Raw genomic sequence first — 22,768 nt, forward strand, 5'->3', positions numbered from 1 at the left:
CTCCACTTATTTTTATTGTCACTTTATTACCTTTACTCTGAACTTTTACATCCAACTCCATTGTCTAAATTCTGATCTTGGGTAATCATTGACATGAAGTGGCAGCATATTTCAACTACATGCTATTTTATATCACCCAACCTCTTCTTTTGCTCCCCACTGTCTTACGGATTCTCCAAACTTTTCATACCCTCTCTAATTAGATCTGGTTGACGTACTACCGTGTTTCCCCACAAATAAGACCTAGCATTATTTTCCAGGAGGGCTGCAATATAAGCCCTACCCGGAAAATAATCCCTAGTTTAAAATGCTTGTATAATCCTATAAAGGAGAGGGGGGGGAGGCAGCACATTACATGGTAAGACCTACCCCGAAAATAAGCCCTACTGTGTCTTTTGTAGCCAAAATAATATAAGACCCAGGCTTATTTTTGGGGAAACACAGTAAAACCCCGTTTCCCCTTCAAATGGGCTCAGTTCTGCTATTTCATATCTGGGTACACTGACTCCAGACAATCTTTCTTGCATCATAAAACTGAACTTCATTTCTTTCCTTTGCACTCTTAGGCCCCGTACACACCATAGAATCCATCCGCTGAAAAATCCCAGCAGATGGGTTTCAGCGGATAGATCCTATGGTGTGTACACGCCAGCGGATCTATTTCCGCGGATATTTCTCCCCTGGGATGCATTCCAGCAGATCGAATATTTGCTGACATGCCAAGCAAATCCATCTGCTGCAATCCATCCCAACGGATGGATCCGCTGGTCTGTATAGACTCACCGGATCCATCCGTCCGAAGAGATCCCCTGCATGCGTCGTAATGATTCGACGCATGCGTGGAATTCCTTATATGACAGCGTCGCGTACGTCGCCGTGTCATAATCGCGGCGACGGCGCGACACCTCATCGCCAGAGGATTTCAGCGCGGATTTCAATGCGATGGTGTGTACACTCCATCGCATGAAAATCCGCCGAAATCCTCGAGAGGATTTATCCGCGGAAACGGACCGTATTCGCGGATAAATTCTCTCGTGTGTATGGGGCCTTAGACTTTGAATTTTGGCAAAAACACACTCTCACATGGTTCAATAAATGCATCTTGAAAATAAATGCAATACCCAGGATGCTCTATGTTTTACAAAGCTCTGATCATGAAATCACTCACTCAGATTATTGACCAGAATAACAAACTGTTTTTTCCTTAAGCATAACTTGGCACCAATGTCAAATATTTTTCGTGCTGTTCCAGACAAGATCATGCTCCACACTCTACAGTGAAATCTCTGGTGCTGGCTCGGCTCGTTTCCACCTAAGCAATCAATCAGCAATAGGAATAGCAGTAGCAATAGGAATACCACACAACAAGATGCAAAATAATCATCCTTTTTTTTAAATAGCCAGCAGGAACAAATTCTCTTCTGACATGTTTTGCACTAAGCACAGCTTTCTCCGTGAAGGACAGAAACACTTCTCATACATCATTACATGGAAACATTAATAATCCCATATGATCATTAAATTTAAACACATTTCTTTGTACAGTATATATATATATATATATATATATATATATATATATATATATATATATATATATATATATATATATATATATATATATATATATATATATATAAAAATGGAAAATAACCAATACAATTTGTACTAGTTTCACAGCATGCCATCTAATAGCAGAACTGCTAGAGTGCAGCCTGCTATAGTATTAAACAAAACTCTTCCTCCTACTTATCGAAATTAATAAACAAGTACCATAACTAGAGACATACCCCCCTAAAAAATACAAACTGATTTATAAATCCTCACTTAAAGTATAACTGAAGGCAAAACTTTTTTTTTTAGTTTTGAAACACGTCACATTTTATTGGTGCCTGTGCCCCCCATTAAGGAGATTCTCCCTCTGTATGTGTCCTGTTTACATTTATCATTGAAAATGAAAGTAAAAGATTTTGGGTTGTCCCCAGAAAAGGAATAGATGGGAAATCTTCCAATGTGGACACTAGTTCTCATGACCTTGGGGTCCCCAAGAAATTCCCTAAACTTGCAGAGATTTCCTCTCACTTCCTGTTTGGCTTTGGGGCAGGAATGAATACAAATCTCTGCTATGGGACACAGATGGCAAGAAAATAAATCTGACAGGGGTTATAACTTTCTCTTGTTCTATCCAAAATAAAATAAATTGTCTATAGTTCTACCTTAAAAACATGAAAAGCACCATTTACCGTATTTATCGGCGTATAACACGCACCCTAACTTTAAGAGGGAAGTTTCAGGAAAAAAACCTTCCACGGCCCCCTGCGTATAACACGCAGGCACAGGTTACCCTCTATTTTCAGGGTAAAAAAGTGAGTGTTATACGCCAATAAACTCAGTAATTATAGCAAAAAATAAAATGTTTTTCTTTTCTCTCTCAATACCTACTCAATTCTCAGCTGTACAGGGGGTGAGTAACATCACATTCAAAGTTCATACCAAATGGAATACTGGTGTTTGAAGAAAAAATCCAAAAAACTCTCTTGCACAGCTTAGAAAATGTAGCCCCACCTTTTTCTGCCCTTATGCCGCGTACACACGACCGTTTTTCGGGTTCTAAAAAATGACATTTTTAAGGGTCTAGAAAAAACAAAGTTTTTTTCAACCCGATTATTAAAACAGCCTTGCCTACACAGGATCGTGGAAAAAAAATGCTCTAGCAAAGCGCGGTGAGGTACAACACGTACAACGGCACTATAAAGGGGAAGTTCCATTCGGATGACGCCACACTTTGGGCTGATTTTGTGTTAGTAAAAGACAATTCACGCTTTTCTGTCTGTTACAGCGTGATGAATGTGCTTACTCCATTACGAACGGTAGTTTTACCAGAACGAGCGCTCCCGTCTCATAACTTGCTTCTGAGCATGCGCGGATTTTTCACATCGTTAAAGCCTACACACAACCATTTTTTACAACCTTAAAAACGACAACGTTCAAAACGTCGTGAAAAAATAGAGCCGGTTCGAAAAAAAAATTGCCAATTTTTAGAACCCGAAAAATGCTCTGAAGCCCACACACGATCGTTTTTAATGACATTAAAAAAAACGTTGTTTTTTACAATCTCCTCTATACTCTATGGCCCAGATCCACGAAGAACTTAGGGCGGCGTATCTATTGATACGCCGTGTAAGTTCTACGATGCGCCGGCGTATCTTTGTTTTGTATTCACAAAACAAGATACGCCTGAATGTGGGCTAGATCCGTCTTAGTACGCCGTCGGATTATAGGTGCATTTCTACGCTGGCCGCTAGGTGGCACTTCCGTTGATTCCTGCGTAGAGTATGCAAATTAGCTAGATACGCCGATTCTTAGAATGTACGTCTGCCTGTCGCATTTTTTTACGTCGTTTGCGTAAGGCTTTTTCCGGCGTACAGTTACCCCTGCTCTATGAGGCGTGCACAATGTTAAGTATGGATGTCGGACCAGCGTCGATTTTTCCGTCGTTTACGTCGTTTCCGTAAAACGTTCACAAATAGGGCTTTGCGTAAATTACGTTCACGTCGTCTAGGCATTGAGCGGGCGTAATTTAATTTGAAAATACGACGTGACACTGAGCATGCGCGCATGCGCCGTTCGAAAAAAGCGTCATTCACGTGGGGTCATGCTTAGTTTACATAAAACACGCCCCCCTGTTCCTCATTTGATTTAGGCGCGCTTACGCCGGCACATTTACGCTACGCCGCCGTAACTTTAGATGCAAGTGCTTTGTGAATACAGCACTTGCTTCTCAAAGTTGTGGCGGCGTAGCGTAACTACGATACGCCCGCTGAATTTTACGCCTATCTACGTGGATCTGGCCCTATATCTTCTATATCTGTATATATTACTTCTGAATTGCGTTTGGCAACAAAATTGGTTCCTTTACTACTCATTATGGCACCTAAATTATTAATTAACCTTTGTCCTAATCTCCTGATAGTGCGACCTACATACTGAATATTGTATTCCTCAAATGTTATCGGATATACAATATAATGTATATTACAGTTGATAGAATATTTATTGAGGAATGACCTATTTAGTTATGCATACAACAATTCTTTACCTACCTTTACATGTGCACAAAAAGGACAATGATTACTGTAACATTTATAAGATCCCTTAACACTTAACCTCAACCTCAGTCTCTTCATCTGTTGCACCCTGGGTCAGAGAATCTCTTGCAAATGAAATGCTTACCATTTTCCTCTTCAATTTCATCCATCATCAGTCACCCTAAGTTCTTCCTGGTCATGCTAACAAAATGTTCAAGTTGTAGATAAAATGCAATCATTTTAGGGCAGTTCACTTTACTTCTTCAGCTGGCAGATACCTGAACCGGCTAAAAACACAATCTGCTTATCCATTTTCGACCAAAATGCGCTGTCTTTCATCCTTTTTAAAGAGATTTGGTCACAAATTGACACCTTAAGTCAGTGTCCTCATCAGTCACCTTAAAGGAACACTAAAGGCAGATTTTTTTTTTTTTAAATAACAAACATGTTATACTTACCTCCACTGTGCAGCTCGTTTTGCACAGAGTGTCCACGAATCCGGTCTTCTGGGGTCCCTCGGCGGCTGTCTCGGCTCCTCCTCGCAAAAGCTTTCCACCTTCATGCTCGCTCGCTCGCATGGTGGAAAGCTTTTGCGAGCGTGCTCCCGTGATACAGCGGCGGGCATAGCCGCCGACTGTATCACTCGGCCCCGCCCCCCGGCGCACCGCGTCATCCGCTGTGATTGACAGCAGCGCCAGCCAATGGCTGCGCTGCTATCAATCTGTCTAGCCTAGCCAATCAACGGGCAGGCTGGGAACCGAAGAGGATCACGTGGACGCGCGCGGGACTTTCGAGGGGTCAGGTAAGTAAAACGGGGGGTTCGGGGGGGGCCGGTACCATCGGATGTTTTTTCACCTTAATGCATAGGATGCATTAAGGTGAAAAAACATTTACCTTTACAACCCCTTTAAGTCAGGGGTGTCAAACTCAATTTCATCATGGGCCGCATCAGCATTATGATTGCCCTCAAAAGGGCCGGTTGTATCTGTAAGATTAGATGTCCAGCGCATCCCCTCCCCTTACATTAGGTGTCAAGAGCCACCCCACCATCAAAATTTGAGTCCCCCACTCTCCTTACATCACAGTGCACCCCCTTTCCTTATGCTGCTGCTGGGAAGAAGCTGGATGCATTGCTTGAAAGCAGAAAGTAAGTGTCTGGAGTAAGACCAGAGGAGGGCTGGAACTCTCCTGCAGCTGCAGGAGAGGTGTGAGGGCCACATGAAATGGCCTGGAGGGCCAGAATCGGCCCGCGGGCCTTGAGTTTGACACCTGTGCCTTAAGTGATACGCTCTCCATTTCTTAATAATCATTTCTGGCTGCTTATAATTTACCCCCTAAATCATTCTTAGAAGTTTGAAAAGGAACCTAAATTCTATACCATGTGATTGACCTCATTATTTATTTTTCATACCAAACCTCTATTAGCAACAGATACCAAGAAATTAATCAAACTCATGACATGGACTCCCTTGCTGCTTTTTCTTATCTTTCCCGGGATTACACACAGGTGTTGAGATGTGGTGAAGCCAGGGTAACTCTTGTACGCATATTTTGGGACTATTCCAAGTCCTGGTCACACAAAATAGCTAACCTAGCTTGCAGACCTTGACCTTGGCTTTAACCCTACCACCTGTCTATTACTTCTTACACCCATTTCATAATTCAGGTGCAAGAAATCTTTATTTATAGCTAATAATGGCAAAAGTGTCTCTTCAGTTGGTATGGGCAAATTGACAGTCCAGACAGGCCAAGCAATTTATAAAGCAGTCCACAGGTGTAGTGATGAAAGGAAATCCTTAGGTAATAGTGACAACGACCACTCTGTGTTCAGAACAAACAGGAGACCTCCACCACAAATAGTACTGACTCTTACCAGAATTCAGTAAATAATAGGCATAAAGATAAATCCAGCAGCAGCCCACAAGATTAAACTTCAACCAGCGATATCCGTACATTAGTAATCATCATTGGAATCCAGACTCCATAGATATAAAGGAAACACCAAAGGAGGGATATAGCGTAATACTGCGCTGGTTTATTGAAACTTAGAGCAGCTAAATGCTTACTTACATTTGGCAGTGATAAAAATGGGCATCAAGCGAACATAAAATAGGTAGCAGAGTAAAAATCAAACAGCACAGCCGGCCGGACTGTGTGTGGGCGTACGTCCGGATATCAGGATCCTTACACTCAGTAACGTGGTAACGTCAGGGCGTCTCCTCCCGACGTTTCGTCACAATAGGGACGTGTTCACGGGGTTCACGTTAGCTATTCATAATATGCACCTACCCCATTGAGGGTGTTTATCACCATATATAGAACTGTTTTACTTTCACGTATTGTTTATTTTCATTAATCACTGGTGTTTCACTGTATTTTTTCAATTTAATTAGCGCGACTTTTCCCTTTTTTACTATGTTCGTTTGTGCTGTATGGCACACTTAAGACGCGGCTGACAATATATGTTTGTATCACACGTTGGGTCTGCGCAACAATATTTCCCTTTTTTCTAAATCTTTATTTATATTGATGGAGCTCAAGCCTCATGTACCCAGAAACAAAACTTTCCTCCTACCTTTGCTGTCTGCTTTGCTAGTGTAAATGACATCAGATGCATGGAAAATCCAACTGCAACACTTAAAGATAAATCTAGCAAATAGGGTTTTATTAGACGCAACATTTTTTACTGAGTTTACGTCGGTCCTTCCGAGCATGGCCTCAAACACTGCTTAATCTTGACTTGGGCCTATGAACCATTTCTCCAGCCATGGTGTGTTGATGTTGCAGTGTAAATAGGAGAATTCAGGGTTCAAACACTGTTCCTTTCCTATATTGGAAGAGCGACCAACAAGCCTTCCCCCCACTTCCCAGAGGAGGCCATCACCCACCAATTCTTCCCTTCTCACACCTCCTTGCCTTCCTTGCTTTTCTTTTCCCCTATGCTGCTCTTGCCTCCTCTTTTTTACCCCTGCATATTTTTCCCTCATCCCTTGTTTTTTCCTGTCGTTAATAAAATATGCACACCTCGAATGGAACCACGCTGCATTCATTTTGCATTGGCAAATAGGAGTATTCTAAAAATTTGGGTGGATGTAGAACTCTGTGACTTTTCATAAAATGATTCAGTATTCAAAGCTATACCAGAGTTTGTAATGAACTATCACCATTTCATGACGTCAGATTGTTCACGTCTGTTTTTTGAGTCACTATGTGCCATGGTTCACATTTGCATTTTTTTTTTGTATGAGTTGTGAAAATAAAGACTTTAAAAAAAGCAGAAGCTGAGAAGTGTCATCTATTGTTTTGGCTCTGTGAAGGTCATTAGTCACTTTTGTGATTTTGAGATTGCGTTGAATATATATGGCTGAAGAGTCATGTGTGAGGAAGAGATTTATGCTGTTATAGGCAAGGCGATAGAGAACGAAAATGGGCAAACACTGAAGATTAGAGAAGGGTCCAGAGAAGTTTATATAGTATGGTCTTCTAAAAAAAAAGGGCAACCTGCAGCAAGATTTTCAGGCCTTCTCTAATTTTTAATACGATTCCCACAAGTTGCATGTAAAGCTTTTTTCAGGAGGAATCCTCTGTAAAAATAAATAGATATTTGAAATGATTGTTGGAAAACGACCTGTGAGAAGCTATAGTTTTATAAATTGTTGGTCATTCTTTCTGGAACGTGTGATGGAGATTGATGCTTTTTCTGCTGATTATTTTTTAGGATGACAATTATGTTGTGCAAGGAGATCTCACAGCTTTCAAAGAAAATGACCACTCTCCTGACAACAGTTGGGGTAAGTGAGTTGTCCTATTATGACATGCTAACGCTTGCTGATACTTCTATTTTAATAAGGAGACTTTGTAATTCAGATAAGTGTAGCGCTCCCCCCGGAGGAGCCGCCGGTTGTTTTTTGGGATTGGCGTATTAAGTTACCTCTATGTGTTGTCTAGGGGTGAATGTAGTGAGTAGAGCAATAAGCGAATGTCCAATCCGTAGATAAGGTTTTCTGAATGCTTTATTTCTTGGCCCAACACGACCAACATCAACTTGAGGTAGACAGAAAAAGTTGATGAAGTGAAGAACTTTGCGGTATCAGGCTTGGATGAAGAAGAAAGCAATCCTGCTTCAGCAATAGTAGTACAATTCGTCGCTACTCCAGCCAGAGTGGGTGAAGTGCCCCCGGACAGACCCCTGCCACAAGCCTGGCAGCCGAAGTGTCACTTTAAGATGCTGGGAGAAACAGGTCTCTGCCACAGACCTGGCTCTGATGGGGCCTCTGCCACAGGCCTAGAACTTGGATGAGCTAAATAGATGAGCTTATCCTCCCAGTAAATTTGCGCTAGGGTCACCGGTTGACAGTGCAAGTGTACCTGTCAGTGTCCCAGTCACCTGATCCCCGATGGTTCGTTCAAGCCCTTTTGGACAACCTGCCTCCAGGTTCTCCTCAAGCCGATCCCCCACCGAACGGCATACAGCCTGGGATCTCCTCAGTAGAAGGGGGACCCAGTCAGTCACTGGGGCCCCTTTGTGGCATCAGTTGCTCCAGGCCAGGAGGGCCCAGAGTCCTGGTGGGTGCCGAACCAGGAACCCGCGAAGAACCAAAAACAACGGCCTCCGCCACAGAAACACCACCTCCCAGCAAGCACAGCGAGGCCCAACTCCTCCCATTGGCTGCTGGGAAGAAGCGGCCCCGCCCGGATCCCCTCAGGCGCCGTCCAGAGACGAGACCACATCTCTGGACACACAGACTGACCCACAGGACAATCCAGAATTGGCGACAGCCAAATTCAACACAATCAAGAATGAGAGCAACTTACCTCTCTCATTCTCCCACTAACTTTAGCGTAGTGCCCTTACTGAAAGTAAAGGGGGCGCTACATAAGGAAAATAGATAAACTGTAACATGCTATAAATATAGCAAAACTACTAATAATACTAATAATAATAATGCACAGTGGGAGAGATAATTCACCAAGTGTCCAAAACAAAATGCCTCAACCAGTTAAGGCTCAGTGTTCTATTTATCTAATTAGCAGGACTCAGTTTTCATTGGTAGTCCTCTGGGACAGTAAACGAAAATGGAAGGTGTTATACATAGCAATAGTACATTCAGAATGTACTGGTACTAATAGCATATCTCTGAACAAAGCCATTTAGGCAGTTGGAAACCATGGGCCTGATCCACAAAAGGGATACGCCGTCGTATCTACTGATACGCCGTCGTATCCCTGTTTCTATCTATGGAACTGATCCACAGAATCAGTTTCTCATAGATAGGCAGAAGATCCGACATGTGTAAGGGACTTACACTGTCGGATCTTAGGATGCACTACCGCAGCCGCCGCTGGGGGCATTTCTCGTCTAAATCCAGTGTTGGGTATGCAAATTAGCACTTACGGAGATCCACGAAGCTTTTGCGCTTCGTTTTTTCTCCGTAAGTATTAGTTTACCGTCGCAAAATTAGGGCTGCTTTTACAAAGTGTAAAGTTAGTACACCATGTAAAAGTAGACCCTTCTTTCCCGCGACGCTGTCAATTTTTTTTTTTTTTTTCCCGCCGCATCTCTTTTTTTTCCCGACGCAACTTTTTTTACCCGGCACGATTCACAAAACTCGGCGTAACGTAAAACCGCGCAAAGCACGTCGGGAAAATAACGTCGGGAGCATGCGCAGTACGTCCGGCACGGGAGCGCGCCTAATTTAAATGGGACTCGCCCCATTAGATTAGGAACGCCTTGCGCCGGACGGATTTAAGTTACACCGCTCAAAATTTCTAGGTAAGTGCTTTGTGGATCGGGCACTTAGGTAGAGATTTTGCGGCGGTGTAACTTAAATGTCAAAAGTTAAGTTACGCCGGGTTTTTGTGGATCAGGCCCCATGTGATTGGCTGTTTCTACACCAGTACATTCTGATACCTCACTGCCCAATTGCTGCCCTCTAGCAGATTTTTTATCATTGCATACAGCACATGAGACTAGTAGGACAGGGAGTTCTGATTGTGTGTGTATTTTTTGTTTTTTTAGGAAATCACAGATATTAAGGGAAAATTGTATATTATTTCTAAACCTCTGTCTGTTATTTTCTTTCCAGGCTTCTGAGAAGTCAGACATTCTGAATCCATTAATTACAGGAGTGTTTTTAGAGGTGAGTATATTTGTGATTGGGAAAGTATTATTTTCCTGCATACAGACTCCTATATCATTTATCACTGCCAATAAGAATATATCTAGATCGTAGTACCCAACCAGTGGCCCGGGGGCCATATGTGGCCCACAAAGTGCTCTGATGTGGTCCGCGACCACCTGATCTCTGATAGTTGGTTGGCAAGCCCAGATCGCGTGAATGAGGTCGGCAGTAGAGGAAGCAAGTGGCTGCAGAGCAGAGCATAGGCCGATGATTCCTGTATAGCGCTGCTTCTTTTCACAGGTGGAGTGATACCAAATGCACTCTGCCTGGGACAGCAACAGCCAGCGATACCCGAATGGAAGACTTATTAAAGGTAAGTTTATTACTAAAATCAACGTGTAGATTTGGGCATATCTGTTCTGCAGTGGTTACTGGGCTGATTTCAAACTGATCCACAGGTGCAGCGCAGTGCACCTGCAGGTTACCTGCACTGAGCCATAGACTACTGTTATTATCTGCAGGTTTGGTGCGCTTTCAGAAAGTGTACCCCCCACCTGCATGATATAATAGAATTCTATGGCGAAGTGCAGCTAACCCACAGGAAAGCCGCAGATGCCACTCATTGTGACCCACGACCAGTTACCAAGTCGCTTAAGTGGCCCTCGCTCTTCAAAAGGTTGGGGTGATCTAGATGATATTTTCTGTACTCTTTTCAGGGTTTGTAACCAAATATTTTGTATCCAACCATTACATTATACATAACTGTTAATGTGACCAAGTTTAACCTCTTCAGCCCCGGAAGGTTTTACCCCCTTAATGACCAGGCCATTTTTTGCGATATGGCACTGCGTTACTTTAACTGACAATTACGCGGTAGTGCACTGTACCCAAATAATGCTTATGTAATTTTTTCCAACAAATTTTTTTTTTTGGTGCTATAAACATAAAAAAAGAGCAACAATTTTGAAAAAAAAAACCACAAACAATATTTTTTACTTCTATAATACGCATTCAATAATAAAAAATGTAAACAAATCAAATTTCTTTATCAATTTCGGCCAATATGTATTCTGCTACATATTTATGGTAAAAACAAAATCCCAATAAGTGTATATTGATTGGTTTGCACAAAAGTTGTAGCGTCTACAAACTATGGGATAGATTTTATGGACTTTATTTTATTTTTTTACTATTAATCGCGACAATCAGCGATTTGTAGCGGGACTGCAGCATTGCGGAGGACAAATTTGATACTGAGGCCCCGTACACACGATAGAATCCATCCGCTGAAAAATCTCAGCGGATCGGTTTCAGCGGATAGATTCTATGGTGTGTACATTCCAGCGGATATTTCCGAATTCCAGCAGATAAAAATTTGTTGACATGCCAACAAATCTATCCGCTGGAATCGGATCCCACGGATCGATCCGCTGGTCTGTACAGACTCACCGGATCGATCCGTCCGAGGGGATCCCCCGCATGCGTCGTAATGATTCGACGCATGCGTGGAATTCCTTATATGACTGCGTCGCGCACGTCGCCGCGTCATCATCGCGGCGACGGCGCGACACGTCATCACCAGAGGATTTCGGCGCGGATTTCGATTCGATGGTGAGTACACTCCATCGGATGGAAATCCGCGCAAATCCTCGAGAGGATTTATCCGCGGATACGGTCCGCTGGACCGTATCCGCGGATAAATCCTCTCGTGTGTATGGGGCCTGAGTGACACTTTGTGCGGACCATTGACACCAATACAGGGATCAGTGCTAAAAAAAAAACACTGTCACTGTATAAATGACACTGGCAGGGAAGGGGTTAACATCAGGGTAGATCAAAGGGTTAGGGCTGGGTTCACACTTGTGCAGTGCGAATTCCAGCTCCGTATTCTCTGCGAAGAGAAAAAATAGCTGTTCAGCGGTTCGTCTCCGTTGTAGCTGCTTATTAGCTGACCTGGGAGAGGGGTGGGGGGGGGGTTGGGTGTAGTGAGCAGCCAGAGAATTTGTGTTCAGAATGGAACACATCTGCGAATCAGATGCGTTCCCATAGAAGATAACGTGCAGACATTTTGCACCGCAATGCCTAGAAAATGCAAGTTTTTTGTGCAATGCGCAGTGCGAATGCCCCGCAGATATGTGAACCAGCCTCATTAAAATGAATGTATTTTAAAATGTTATGCAAATTCTATGCGGTGTAAGCCGCATCCAATTCACACAGGTGTGAACCCAGCCTTAGTGTGCTCCTAGGGAGTGCTTTCTAACTGTGTTGAGGATGGCTTAACTGGAGGGAGAGAGAGATTTGTGTTCCTGATTAGCAGGAACAGAAGATCTCTCTCTTCCTCTCTGACAGAACAGTGGTCTGCCTTGTTCACTGGAGTGGCAGAACGGCGGTCTGCCTATGTAAACGATCGGCAGGTCTCGGCGGCCACCGGACCCCCTGATTTGCTCCTGCCGTGTCCAATCACGCACGCCCCAGAGCCGACAACAATTGCGTGATTTTGCACTTAAGGGCTGCACTGCCGCAGTACATGTAAGTGGGGCGGTACTTAAGTGGTTAATTATATGCTTCTATTTGTAGAATGGGGACTATGATGGAAAATATATACAGTATCTCACAAAAGTGAGTACACCCCTCACATTTCTGTAAATATTTAATTATATATTTTCATGTGACAACACTGAAGAAATGACACTTTGCTACAATGTAAAGTAGTGAGTATAACAGTGTAAATGTGCTGTCACCTCAAAATAACTCAACACAGCCATTATTGTCTAAACCGCTGACAACAAAAGTGAGTACACCTCTAAATGAAAATGTCCAAATTTGTCCCAAAGTGTCAATATTTTGTGTGGCCACCATTATTTTCCAGCACTGCCTTAACTCTCTTGGACATGGAGTTCACCAGAGCTTCACAGGTTGCCAATGGAGTCCTCTTCCCCTCCTACACAATGACATCACGGAGCTGGTGGATGTTAGAGACTAGGGTTGTCCCGATACCACTTTTTTAGGGCTGAGTACAAGTACCGATACTTTTTTTCAAGTAGTCGCCGATACCGAATACCGATACTTTTTTTAAAATGTGTCCCCAAATGCAGCGATGTCCCCCCACAGATGCAGCCATGTATCCCCCCATCCAGCCATTGTCTCCCCCCATCCAGCCATTGTCTCCCCCCCATCCAGCCATTGTCTCCCCCCCATCCAGCCATTGTCTCCCCCCCATCCAGCCATTGTCTCCCCCCCATCCAGCCATTGTCTCCCCCCATCCAGCCATTGTCTCCCCCCATGCAGCAATGTATCCCCCCATCCAGCCATTGTCACCCCCCATCCAGCAATGTATTCCCCCAGCCATTGTCTCCCCCCATCCAGCCATTGTCACCCCCCATGCAGCCATTGTCTCCCCCCATGCAGCCATGTATCCCCCCATCCAGCCATTGTCTCCCCCCATCCAGCCATTGTCTCCCCCAATCCAGCCATTGTCTCCCCCCATCCAGCCATTGTCTCCCCCCATCCAGCCATTGTCACCCCCCATCCAGCCATTGTCTCCCCCCATCCAGCCATTGTCACCCCCCATGCAGCCATTGTCACCCCCCATCCAGCCATTGTCACCCCCCATCCAGCCATTGTCTCCCCCCATGCAGCCATTGTCACCCCCCATGCAGCCATTGTCACCCCCCATGCAGCCATTGTCACCCCCCATGCAGCCATTGTCTCCCCCCCATCCAGCCATTGTCACCCCCCATGCAGCCATTGTCACCCCCCATGCAGCCATTGTCACCCCCCATGCAGCCATTGTCACCCCCCATGCAGCCATTGTCAACCCCCATGCAGCCATTGTCACCCCCCATGCAGCAATGTATCCCCCCATCCAGCCATTGTCACCCCCCATCCAGCAATGTATCCCCCATGCAGCCATTGTCACCCCCCATGCAGCCATTGTCACCCCCCATGCAGCCATTGTCACCCCCCATGCAGCCATTGTCACCCCCCATGCAGCAATGTATCCCCCCATCCAGCCATTGTCACCCCCATCCAGCAATGTATCCCCCCATGCAGCCATTGTCACCCCCCATGCAGCCATGTCTCCCCCCCCATCCAGCCATGTGTGTCTCCCCCCATCCAGCCATGTGTGTCTCCCCCCATCCAGCCATGTGTGTCTCCCCCCATCCAGCCATGTGTGTCTCCCCCCATCCAGCCATGTGTCCCCCCCATATGCAGCCATGTGTGTCTCCCCCCATCCAGCCGTGTGTCTCCCCCCATCCAGCCATGTGTGTCTCCCCCCATCCAGCCATGTGTGTCTCCCCCCATCCAGCCATGTGTCCCCCCCATATGCAGCCATGTGTGTCTCCCCCCATCCAGCCACGTGTCTCCCCCCATCCAGCCATGTGTCCCCCCCATATGCAGCCATGGCCCGCTTACCTGCTACCGCCGACTGTGTAAAGTACTACGGCCGGCCAGGAACATTACAGCTTTGAATAGCTTTGTAATGATTGGCGCCACGCTGCGTGTATAGACACTCCCCCTCGCTCGGGATTGGACAGTTCACCCGAGCAAGGGGGAGTGTCTATGCGTGGCGCAAATCATTACAGCTATTCAAAGCTGTAATGTTCCCGCCCGTATTACACAGTCAGCGGCGTAACGGCGGCGGATCGCAGCGGCGAATTGCGGCGGCGGCGGTCGGCGATTTCGGTCGGCGGCGGCGCGGGGGGGGTTAAGTATTCTATTTGTGTATCGGGGCGGGGTATCGGCGTCTGACTACCGCCGAAAAAACTCGGAATCGGTCCCGATACCGATACTAGTATCGGTATCGGGACAACCCTATTAGAGACCTTGCGCTCCCCCACCTTCCATTGGCGGATGCCTCACAGATGCTCAATAGGGTTTAGGTCTGGAGACATGCCTGGCCAGTCCATCACCTTTACCCTCCGCTTCTTTAGCAAGGCAGTGGTCGTCTTGGAGGTGTGTTTGTGGTCGTTATTATGTTGGAATACTGCCCTGCGGCCCAGTCTCTGAAGGGAGGGGAACATTCTCTGCTTCAGTATGTCACAGTACATGTTGGCATTATTGGTTCCCTTAATGAACTGTATTATTCTCAACTTTATCCTTCCTGATCTTCTTATTTTTATTGATGATAATATTAGAATTAAAAGCATCGTCTAGTAGTTCCTGAGGATACCCCTTTTCCCTAAATTTAGTCTTGATAATAAGGCCTTGGGTCGTGTAATCCATCTGGATCCTGTTCATTAGCTGGATCATCACGAGTGACAGTTGCAACACTGTCAGGGTCCAGAACAATATCAGTACTGGAAGCATCACGTTTGGCGAAAAATCTTTTGAGGGTGAGGAGTCGAACAAACTTATTTAGGTCTTTAAAAAGTCCGAATTTATTCGGTCCGGTGGAAGGACAAAAACGTAACCCTTTACGTAAGAGGGTAAGCTCAACTGGGGTTAAAGTATGGCTAGAGAGATTAAAGATTGTGATGGTACTATCTTTTAATCCATATCTGTCTTTTCTTTTTTGTACAATCTTGGATCGGGATCCTCCTCTTCTACCTCTTGCTAACCTTTTTTCCTCATTTGTTGACCACTGTAATAACAATGAGTTAGGCCTTACGTTTACACATGTCTTTGATAAGGATAATTTGATTTTTTTGGACTTGGTACTGTCACATGACCAGGAGGTTATTACCACCAGTAATCACATCAAACCTACCAGTGGTAATTCCTATTTACAGTTTAATAGCTGTCATCACTCGTCGTGGAAATCTAATATCCCATACAGACAATTTAATAGGCTACGGAGAAACTGTACCAAGACACAGGATTACACGACCCAAGGCCTTATTATGAAGACTAAATTTAGGGAAAAGGGGTATCCTCAGGAACTACTAGACGATGCTTTTAATTCTAATATTATCATCAATAAAAATAAGAAGATCAGGAAGGATAAAGTTGAGAATAATATAAGGTTCATTTCTACATTCAACACCAAACATAAAAACATAAGTAATATTATTAATAAACATTTCAATATTCTTCATCTAGATCAATATTTGTCATCTTCTCTCCCCCCTAAACCTCAGATTACCTTTAGAAGGGCCCGGACCATTCGGAACATTATTGCACCTAGTAAGGTATCTAAGATCAACTCTACCCGTCCACTAGATATTCGGGCCTATTTTAACAGTAAAACCGGTATCTTCAGATGTTGTAAGAGGGGATGTCTTACATGTCAGTCTATCCCTAAAGGTGGTACCGATTTTATTAAAACCAAAGACTGCAGGTTCCAGATTAATCAATTTCTTACTTGTTCTACGGAATATGTTGTTTACATATTGCGTTGCCCATGTAATTTGTTGTATGTAGGAAGGACTATCCGTACCTTACGGATACGAGTAGGCGAACATAGACGCCTTATTAAAAAGGGCTGTGATAAACACAGCGTTCCTAGACATTTTCTGCATGTCCATAAGAAAGACTTTAAGTGCCTTGAGGTTCTGGCTATTGAGTCCATTCCGTCAGGGTCACTTACTGATAATGAGAGATTTTCCCTCTTATGTAAGAGGGAAACTTTTTGGATTTTTCGGCTGGGTTCTTTGTCACCAGGTGGCCTCAACGAGGAGCTAGACATTCTTAGTATCACCAACTAACATCATTTTTTGTATACATAACGTTATGGTCTGATATACATAACGTTATGATTTTTTATGGATTTTTTATGGATGAATGTATCTAGGTGTTCGTGCTAGTATCATTCATGGTACTGTCAGTACATGCTATAAGTTGATTATATGGATTGTGTGCGTGTATACCTGTGTATGGGCATATAGATATATGTGTATATTTATACATGTGTATGTATGTTTATATTGTATTATTTTTATTTTACATATATTCACTTTTTTGTATTTTTTTGTATACGTGTTATGATTGCGTGCTTTTGTGGGTGTTTTCAGATTAATATTTATATATTTTATATGTCTTTTAAAACGGTGGTGATGGTGGGGTTAAAACTTCAAATCCGTCCCCCCGCCTGCCATTGTCCAATTGGATGGTTATTTTCCATTTATTAATCTGGTGGTGATGCCTGTCCGTGACTTTGACAAAGCGTCTGGCACGCGAAACATGTCAGTCACGGCTCACCCCCATTTCGTTTGATGCCCCCACTTGTACACAGAAGCCTGTCATGATACACTGACATTCTGGGAATTCCTCTAGTGACGCCAGCGCTTCTACCATCATTGCTCGTTTTTCACTTCCACTGATTGGCCCCTGGAGTCACATGATTCCTGAGGGACAGGGTCCGGATACCACTCCCTTCCTCTCTGTGTGACTCAGTGGAGATTCCGCCCCTCCCTCCTCGCCTTTGACTGACGCGGCGGCGTCCTTGTACTGGCTCGGTGGTTCCCATCCAGGATCTTCCCCGCTGCCCTACACCTTCGTCGTGAGGAGATATCCCGCTCTCATCGGCCTCCCTGTTGGTTTGGATTTACAGCAATATCTCCCTCTGCATGTGAACAGCACCAACGTTTGCTTCCAGCGTGGATGTCACCCCTCCACTGCTTGATTCCATCTCCCTGCATAGAGGCACATAAACGGCTGCTGAGGTATTGTATCACCTCCACATACCACCGTATGTACACCAGTTGGAAGTTCTTTCAACATCTTCCCAGAAGTGATTTTTGGTTTCTATCCCACTATCACCACACGACTTCTGTACATGTGCTGGGGACTGTTCATTAGATTTTATTTATTTTTTCATTAACTGTTTGCCATCTGCCTATTACTTTTTCAGTTCATGTATACGCATTTTACCAATTTTAAGACTATAAAGTGATATTTACTCAACCCCTGAGCGCTGTATTTTTTGTTTTATTGCTTCTGGGACAGCAGCCATGCAGACCAATTTTGATGCAGTGTGCGGCGTATGGTCTGAGCACTGACAGGCTGAGCCCCCCACCTCTTCAACCTTCGCAGAAATGCTGGCAGCACTCATACGTCTATTTCTCAAAGACAACCTCTGGATATGATGCTGTGCATGTGCACTTAACTTCTTTGGTTGACCATGGCGAGGCCTGCTCTGAGTGGAACCTGTCTTAAACCCCTGTATGATCTTGGCCTTCGTGCTGCAGCTCAGTTTCAGGGACTTGGCAATCTTCTTATAGCCTAGGCCATCTTTATGTAGAGCCACAGTTTTTTTTTTTTCAGTTCCTCAGAGAGTTCTTTGCCATAATGTTGAACTTCCAGTATGAGAGAGTGAGAGCGATAACACCAAATTTAACACACCTGTTCCCCATTCACACCTGAGACCTTGTAACACTAACCAGTGACATGACGCCAGGGAGGCAAAATGGCTAATTGGGCCCAATTTGGACATTTTCACTTAGGGGTTTACTCCACTTTTGTTGCCAGTGGTTTTGACATTAATGGCTGTGTTGAGTTATTTTGAGGGGACAGCAAGCTGTACACTCACTACTTTACATTGTAGCAATGGGGGTTATTTACTAAAGGCAAATCCACTTTGCACTACAAGTGCACTGCAAGTACACTTAAAAGTGCACTTCTAAGTGCAGTTGCTGTAGATCTCTGTAGATCTGAGGGAAAGCTCTGAAATGAGGGGAAGCTCTGCTGATTTTATCATCCAATCATGTGCAAGCTAAAATGCTGTTTTTTATTTTCCTTGCATATCCCCCTCAGATCTACAGCAACTGCACTTTCAGTGCACTTTCAAGTCCACTGACAGTGCACTTGTAGTGCAAAGTGGATTTTCCTTTTCGTAAATAACCCCCAAAGTGTAATTTCTTCAGTGTTGTCATGTGAAAGGATATAATAAAATATTTACAAAAATGTGAGGGGTGTACTCACTTTTGTGAGATACTGTGTATTTTTTGTTTTCATGATAACCCTATTATCTATTTTCTTTTTTAAAGGGTTGGTTTACTAAAAGTTATATTTTAGTTATAGGTGGGTTCTGGTAGACCAAGTTAGACAATGGCTTTTTATTTCCCTTTTATACGCCAACAAGAAGATCTCCAAGTCATAATTCCCCCTGCAAGAAAGGTTTTGTAGGAAGGTGAGGGAACAGGGGGAGGAGAGTAATTAGACTCGCCCACAAAACAAGAGTATGACATGTAAGGACAGGGGCTGTGTTAGGGAACTGACTATTCTGAAGCAATCAGATTTGCTAGCAAAAGTTTAGAGACACATTGCATTTAAAAAAATTTAAAAAAAGCATTTCAAAGTAAAGCAATATCTTTGCTAATTAAAGATTCACTTTAAAGCACAGCACTGCGACCTGTTTGCGGAAGTTTGCCTATTTTAGTCTCATTGGTGCTATTACAGTTACACTTGTGAATTGGGTTTTAATCCTCAAACAGCTCAAAACTATTTAAATTTTAATATTATTAGCGCTAGAGCAGTGGTTCTCAACCTGGGGGTCGAATGAGGATTTGCCAGGGGTCAGCGAATCCTGGTCTTTTCCTGAAGCCTGCATCACTCTCCCAGCCTTTTTGCTATCCCTGGAGCCTGTGGCCACCCAGATGGGTTGTTCCTGGAACCCGCAGCCACCCACTCAGCCTCTTCGCAGTTGCCCATTAAGTTCACGGCATGGCTGGGGGCACAGACTAGAGGTCAGCTGACTGGTGAGAAATGTGAAGTAGGAGGGGCTGGAGGAGACCCTATCTCCTGATTTCGGCATTTGTGTCACTGCTGCGAGACACCACGAAGTTGGAAACACAGTGAGTGACACTACCTGTGATTATAGTTGCCATTAAAAGGACTCTGGGAGCGCTAAATGTCTGTGGGTTAGAGGCGCAAATTACTTGTCTTGCCTTGGGTGCTGACAACCCACGCTACAAAAATAATTTTACTGTTGGGGTCCCCACAACTTGGGAAATTTTATCAAGGGGTCACGGCACTAGAAGGTTGAGAACCACTGCGCTAGAGGATAAGTGTCTGTAAATCAAGTTTGTTAGCATCTGGTATGTATTCTAAAGCCTAGTACACCCCATCAGAATATCTTACAAAAAATACTGCTTTCGAAGCAATCGTACAATAATCTGATCGTTAGTACGCAGCTTTCGTCTGAAACTATCTGAAGGAACAAACATGAAAAATGTTCTCGTACGATACCAGATTGTACAATCTTTAGTACAGTTTTTGTTCGAAAATAATACAACTACAATACATTACATCACTTCTAAATTTGTATTCTGTCGTAACAAGAATTTGTGTACTTTAGTAACCTATTTGTTTTCGATATGGAGACTAGCATGCAACAAAAAATAAATTAAAAAAATGGATGATCATTCATCGGATAATCTCATCTTGTATACCAGGCTTAACTTGTTGCACCAAAATTGGTTTCTCATTAAAGCGGTTGTAAACCGATGGAAAAAAAATCCTACAATACCATGTTATAATGTGCTAGTATGCATCGCATATTGGCACAATATGAGAGACTTGCCTTCGAACAAAGCATTCCAGCTGACATCTTCACCCGGTCTTCCTTCTGGGCTTGCGGCCTCCGGCTACATGTGTGGCTAGGGGCGCGATGACGTCACTAGCGCGCATGCGCACGGGAGCTGCCGTTTTTGCCACAGGCTCTGAAGGTCCGACATGGTAAGCCGGAAATTCAGAGCGCATGCGCTGATGATGTCATTGGCTGCAAGCACTTTGAATATCTCCAAAACTGTGCAAGTATAGGAGATATTCACAGTACCTACAGGTAAGCCTTATTATAGGCTTGCCTGTAGGTGGTCCAAGTGGTGTAACAGAGTTTACAACCACTCTAAAATGCATCTGTTTGTTAGCCACATTGATTACACTTGTCCTACAAGCTAAACAATTATTAGTGAAATACAGTCCCGTATTTAGGTTTATGTCTAGTTCATCATGAAATGACTGACCTCTTACTTGCCATTACTAGTTAGACTCATATTTGACACTGTTAATGCATTCATATTCTACACCAAAACAAGCAAGAGAATTTGTTTTTCATTATAACTGTGCAGCCATAGTGTGGTGCAGATGGCAAGCAATCAGAATTTATCCTGTATGTGTCAGGCTTTAGTAAATTGAATTCTGAATGGTTCCTACAAGATTGAATACTGCACTGTTTGATCCTTGCCCAAAGCTATGCTAGATTTATTTGTCAGTGTGATTGAAGTCAAGGCTGAACTTTTTGTGTACTGGATAGTGTGAAAAGGGGGATAAACATATCTAATTTATCTTTGTGTTATTCCCTGTTAGGGAGAATTGCAGTAAATTCCTGTACATATGATGAGCCTGTCTGAGACAGGAAGTGATGATAAATCACAAGGCAATAAAAACATGACAGAGGTTCTTACCCTTCCTCTTCTGTCCAAAACACATTTTTAGTGGATCAGAAAAGGTTTAGAAACAATGTCAAGTTTTTAATTCTGCCCGTGTAGTCACCAGGACAGGGTTTTGGATGCAGTGGATCCAGAAAGTATTCACGGCGCTTCACTTTTTCCACATTTTGTTATGTTACAGCCTTATTCCAAAATGGATTAAATTCATTATTTGCCTTAAAATTCTACAACAATACCCCATAATGACAATGTGTTGTTTGAAATCTTTGCAAATGTATTAAAAATAAAAAACCAAAAAAATCATACACATAAAATCATACATTTTCATCGACACTTTGTTAAAGCGGGAGTTCACCCATTTATTTAATTGTTGCCCTTTTCCCCTTAGCTTCCTGCTCGTTTGGTCTAGGGGAATCGGCTATTTGTTTTAAAATATGATCCCTACTTACCCGTTTTCGAGATGCATCTTCTTCCGTCGCTTCCGGGTATGGGTCTTCGGGAGCGGGCGTTCCTTCTTGATTGACAGTCTTCCGAGAGGCTTCCGACGGTCGCATCCATCGCGTCACTCGTAGCCGAAAGAAGCCGAACGTCGGTGCGGCTCTATACTGCGCCTGCGCACCGACGTTCGGCTTCTTTCGGAAAATCGTGACGCGAAGGATGCGACCGTCGGAAGCCTCTCGGAAGACTGTCAATCAAGAAGGAACGCCCATTCCCGCAGCCCATACCCGGAAGCGACGGAGAGGATGCATCTCGTAAACGGGTGAGTACGGATCATATTTTAAAACCAATAGCCGATTCCCCTAGACAAAACGAGCAGGAATCTAAGGGGAAAATGTGCTCTCTAACGGTGAACCTCCGCTTTAAAGCACCTTTGGCACCAATTATGGCCTCAAGTCTTTTTGAGTATGATGCTACAAGCTTGGCAGACCTTTTTTTGGGCAGTTTCTCCCATTCTTCTTTGCAGGGCCTCTCAAGCTCCATCAGGTTGGATGGGGGAGAGTCGGTGCACAGACATTTTCAGATCTCTCCAGAGATGTTCAATTGGGTTCAAGTCTGGGCTCTGGCTGGGCCACTCAAGGACATTCACAGAGCTGTCCTATAGCCACTCCTTTGTTATTTTGGCTGTGTGCTAAGGGTCATTGACCTGTTGGAAGATGAATCTTCTTCCCAGTCTGAGGTCCAGACCGCTCTGGAGCACTCTTAATGCAAGATGTCTTTGTACATTGCT

The 22,768-nt window shown here is 44.0% G+C and overlaps 1 protein-coding gene across 5 annotated transcripts in view; it reads left to right on the plus strand.

Moving 5' to 3' along the window:
- Positions 1 to 22,768, plus strand: part of FAM114A2 (family with sequence similarity 114 member A2) — an 80,133-nt gene that overhangs the window by 55,793 nt on the left and 1,572 nt on the right. For all 5 annotated transcript variants that reach the window (XM_040345104.1, XM_040345100.1, XM_040345103.1 and 2 more), the window contains 2 exons: positions 7,807 to 7,879; positions 10,175 to 10,228. In XM_040345104.1, coding sequence (XP_040201038.1) covers positions 7,807 to 7,879; positions 10,175 to 10,228 — 127 coding nt within the window. The remainder of the gene's footprint in view (positions 1 to 7,806; positions 7,880 to 10,174; positions 10,229 to 22,768) is intronic.

Source organism: Rana temporaria, chromosome 3, assembly GCF_905171775.1.
Source record: "Rana temporaria chromosome 3, aRanTem1.1, whole genome shotgun sequence".
NCBI lineage: Eukaryota > Metazoa > Chordata > Amphibia > Anura > Ranidae > Rana > Rana temporaria.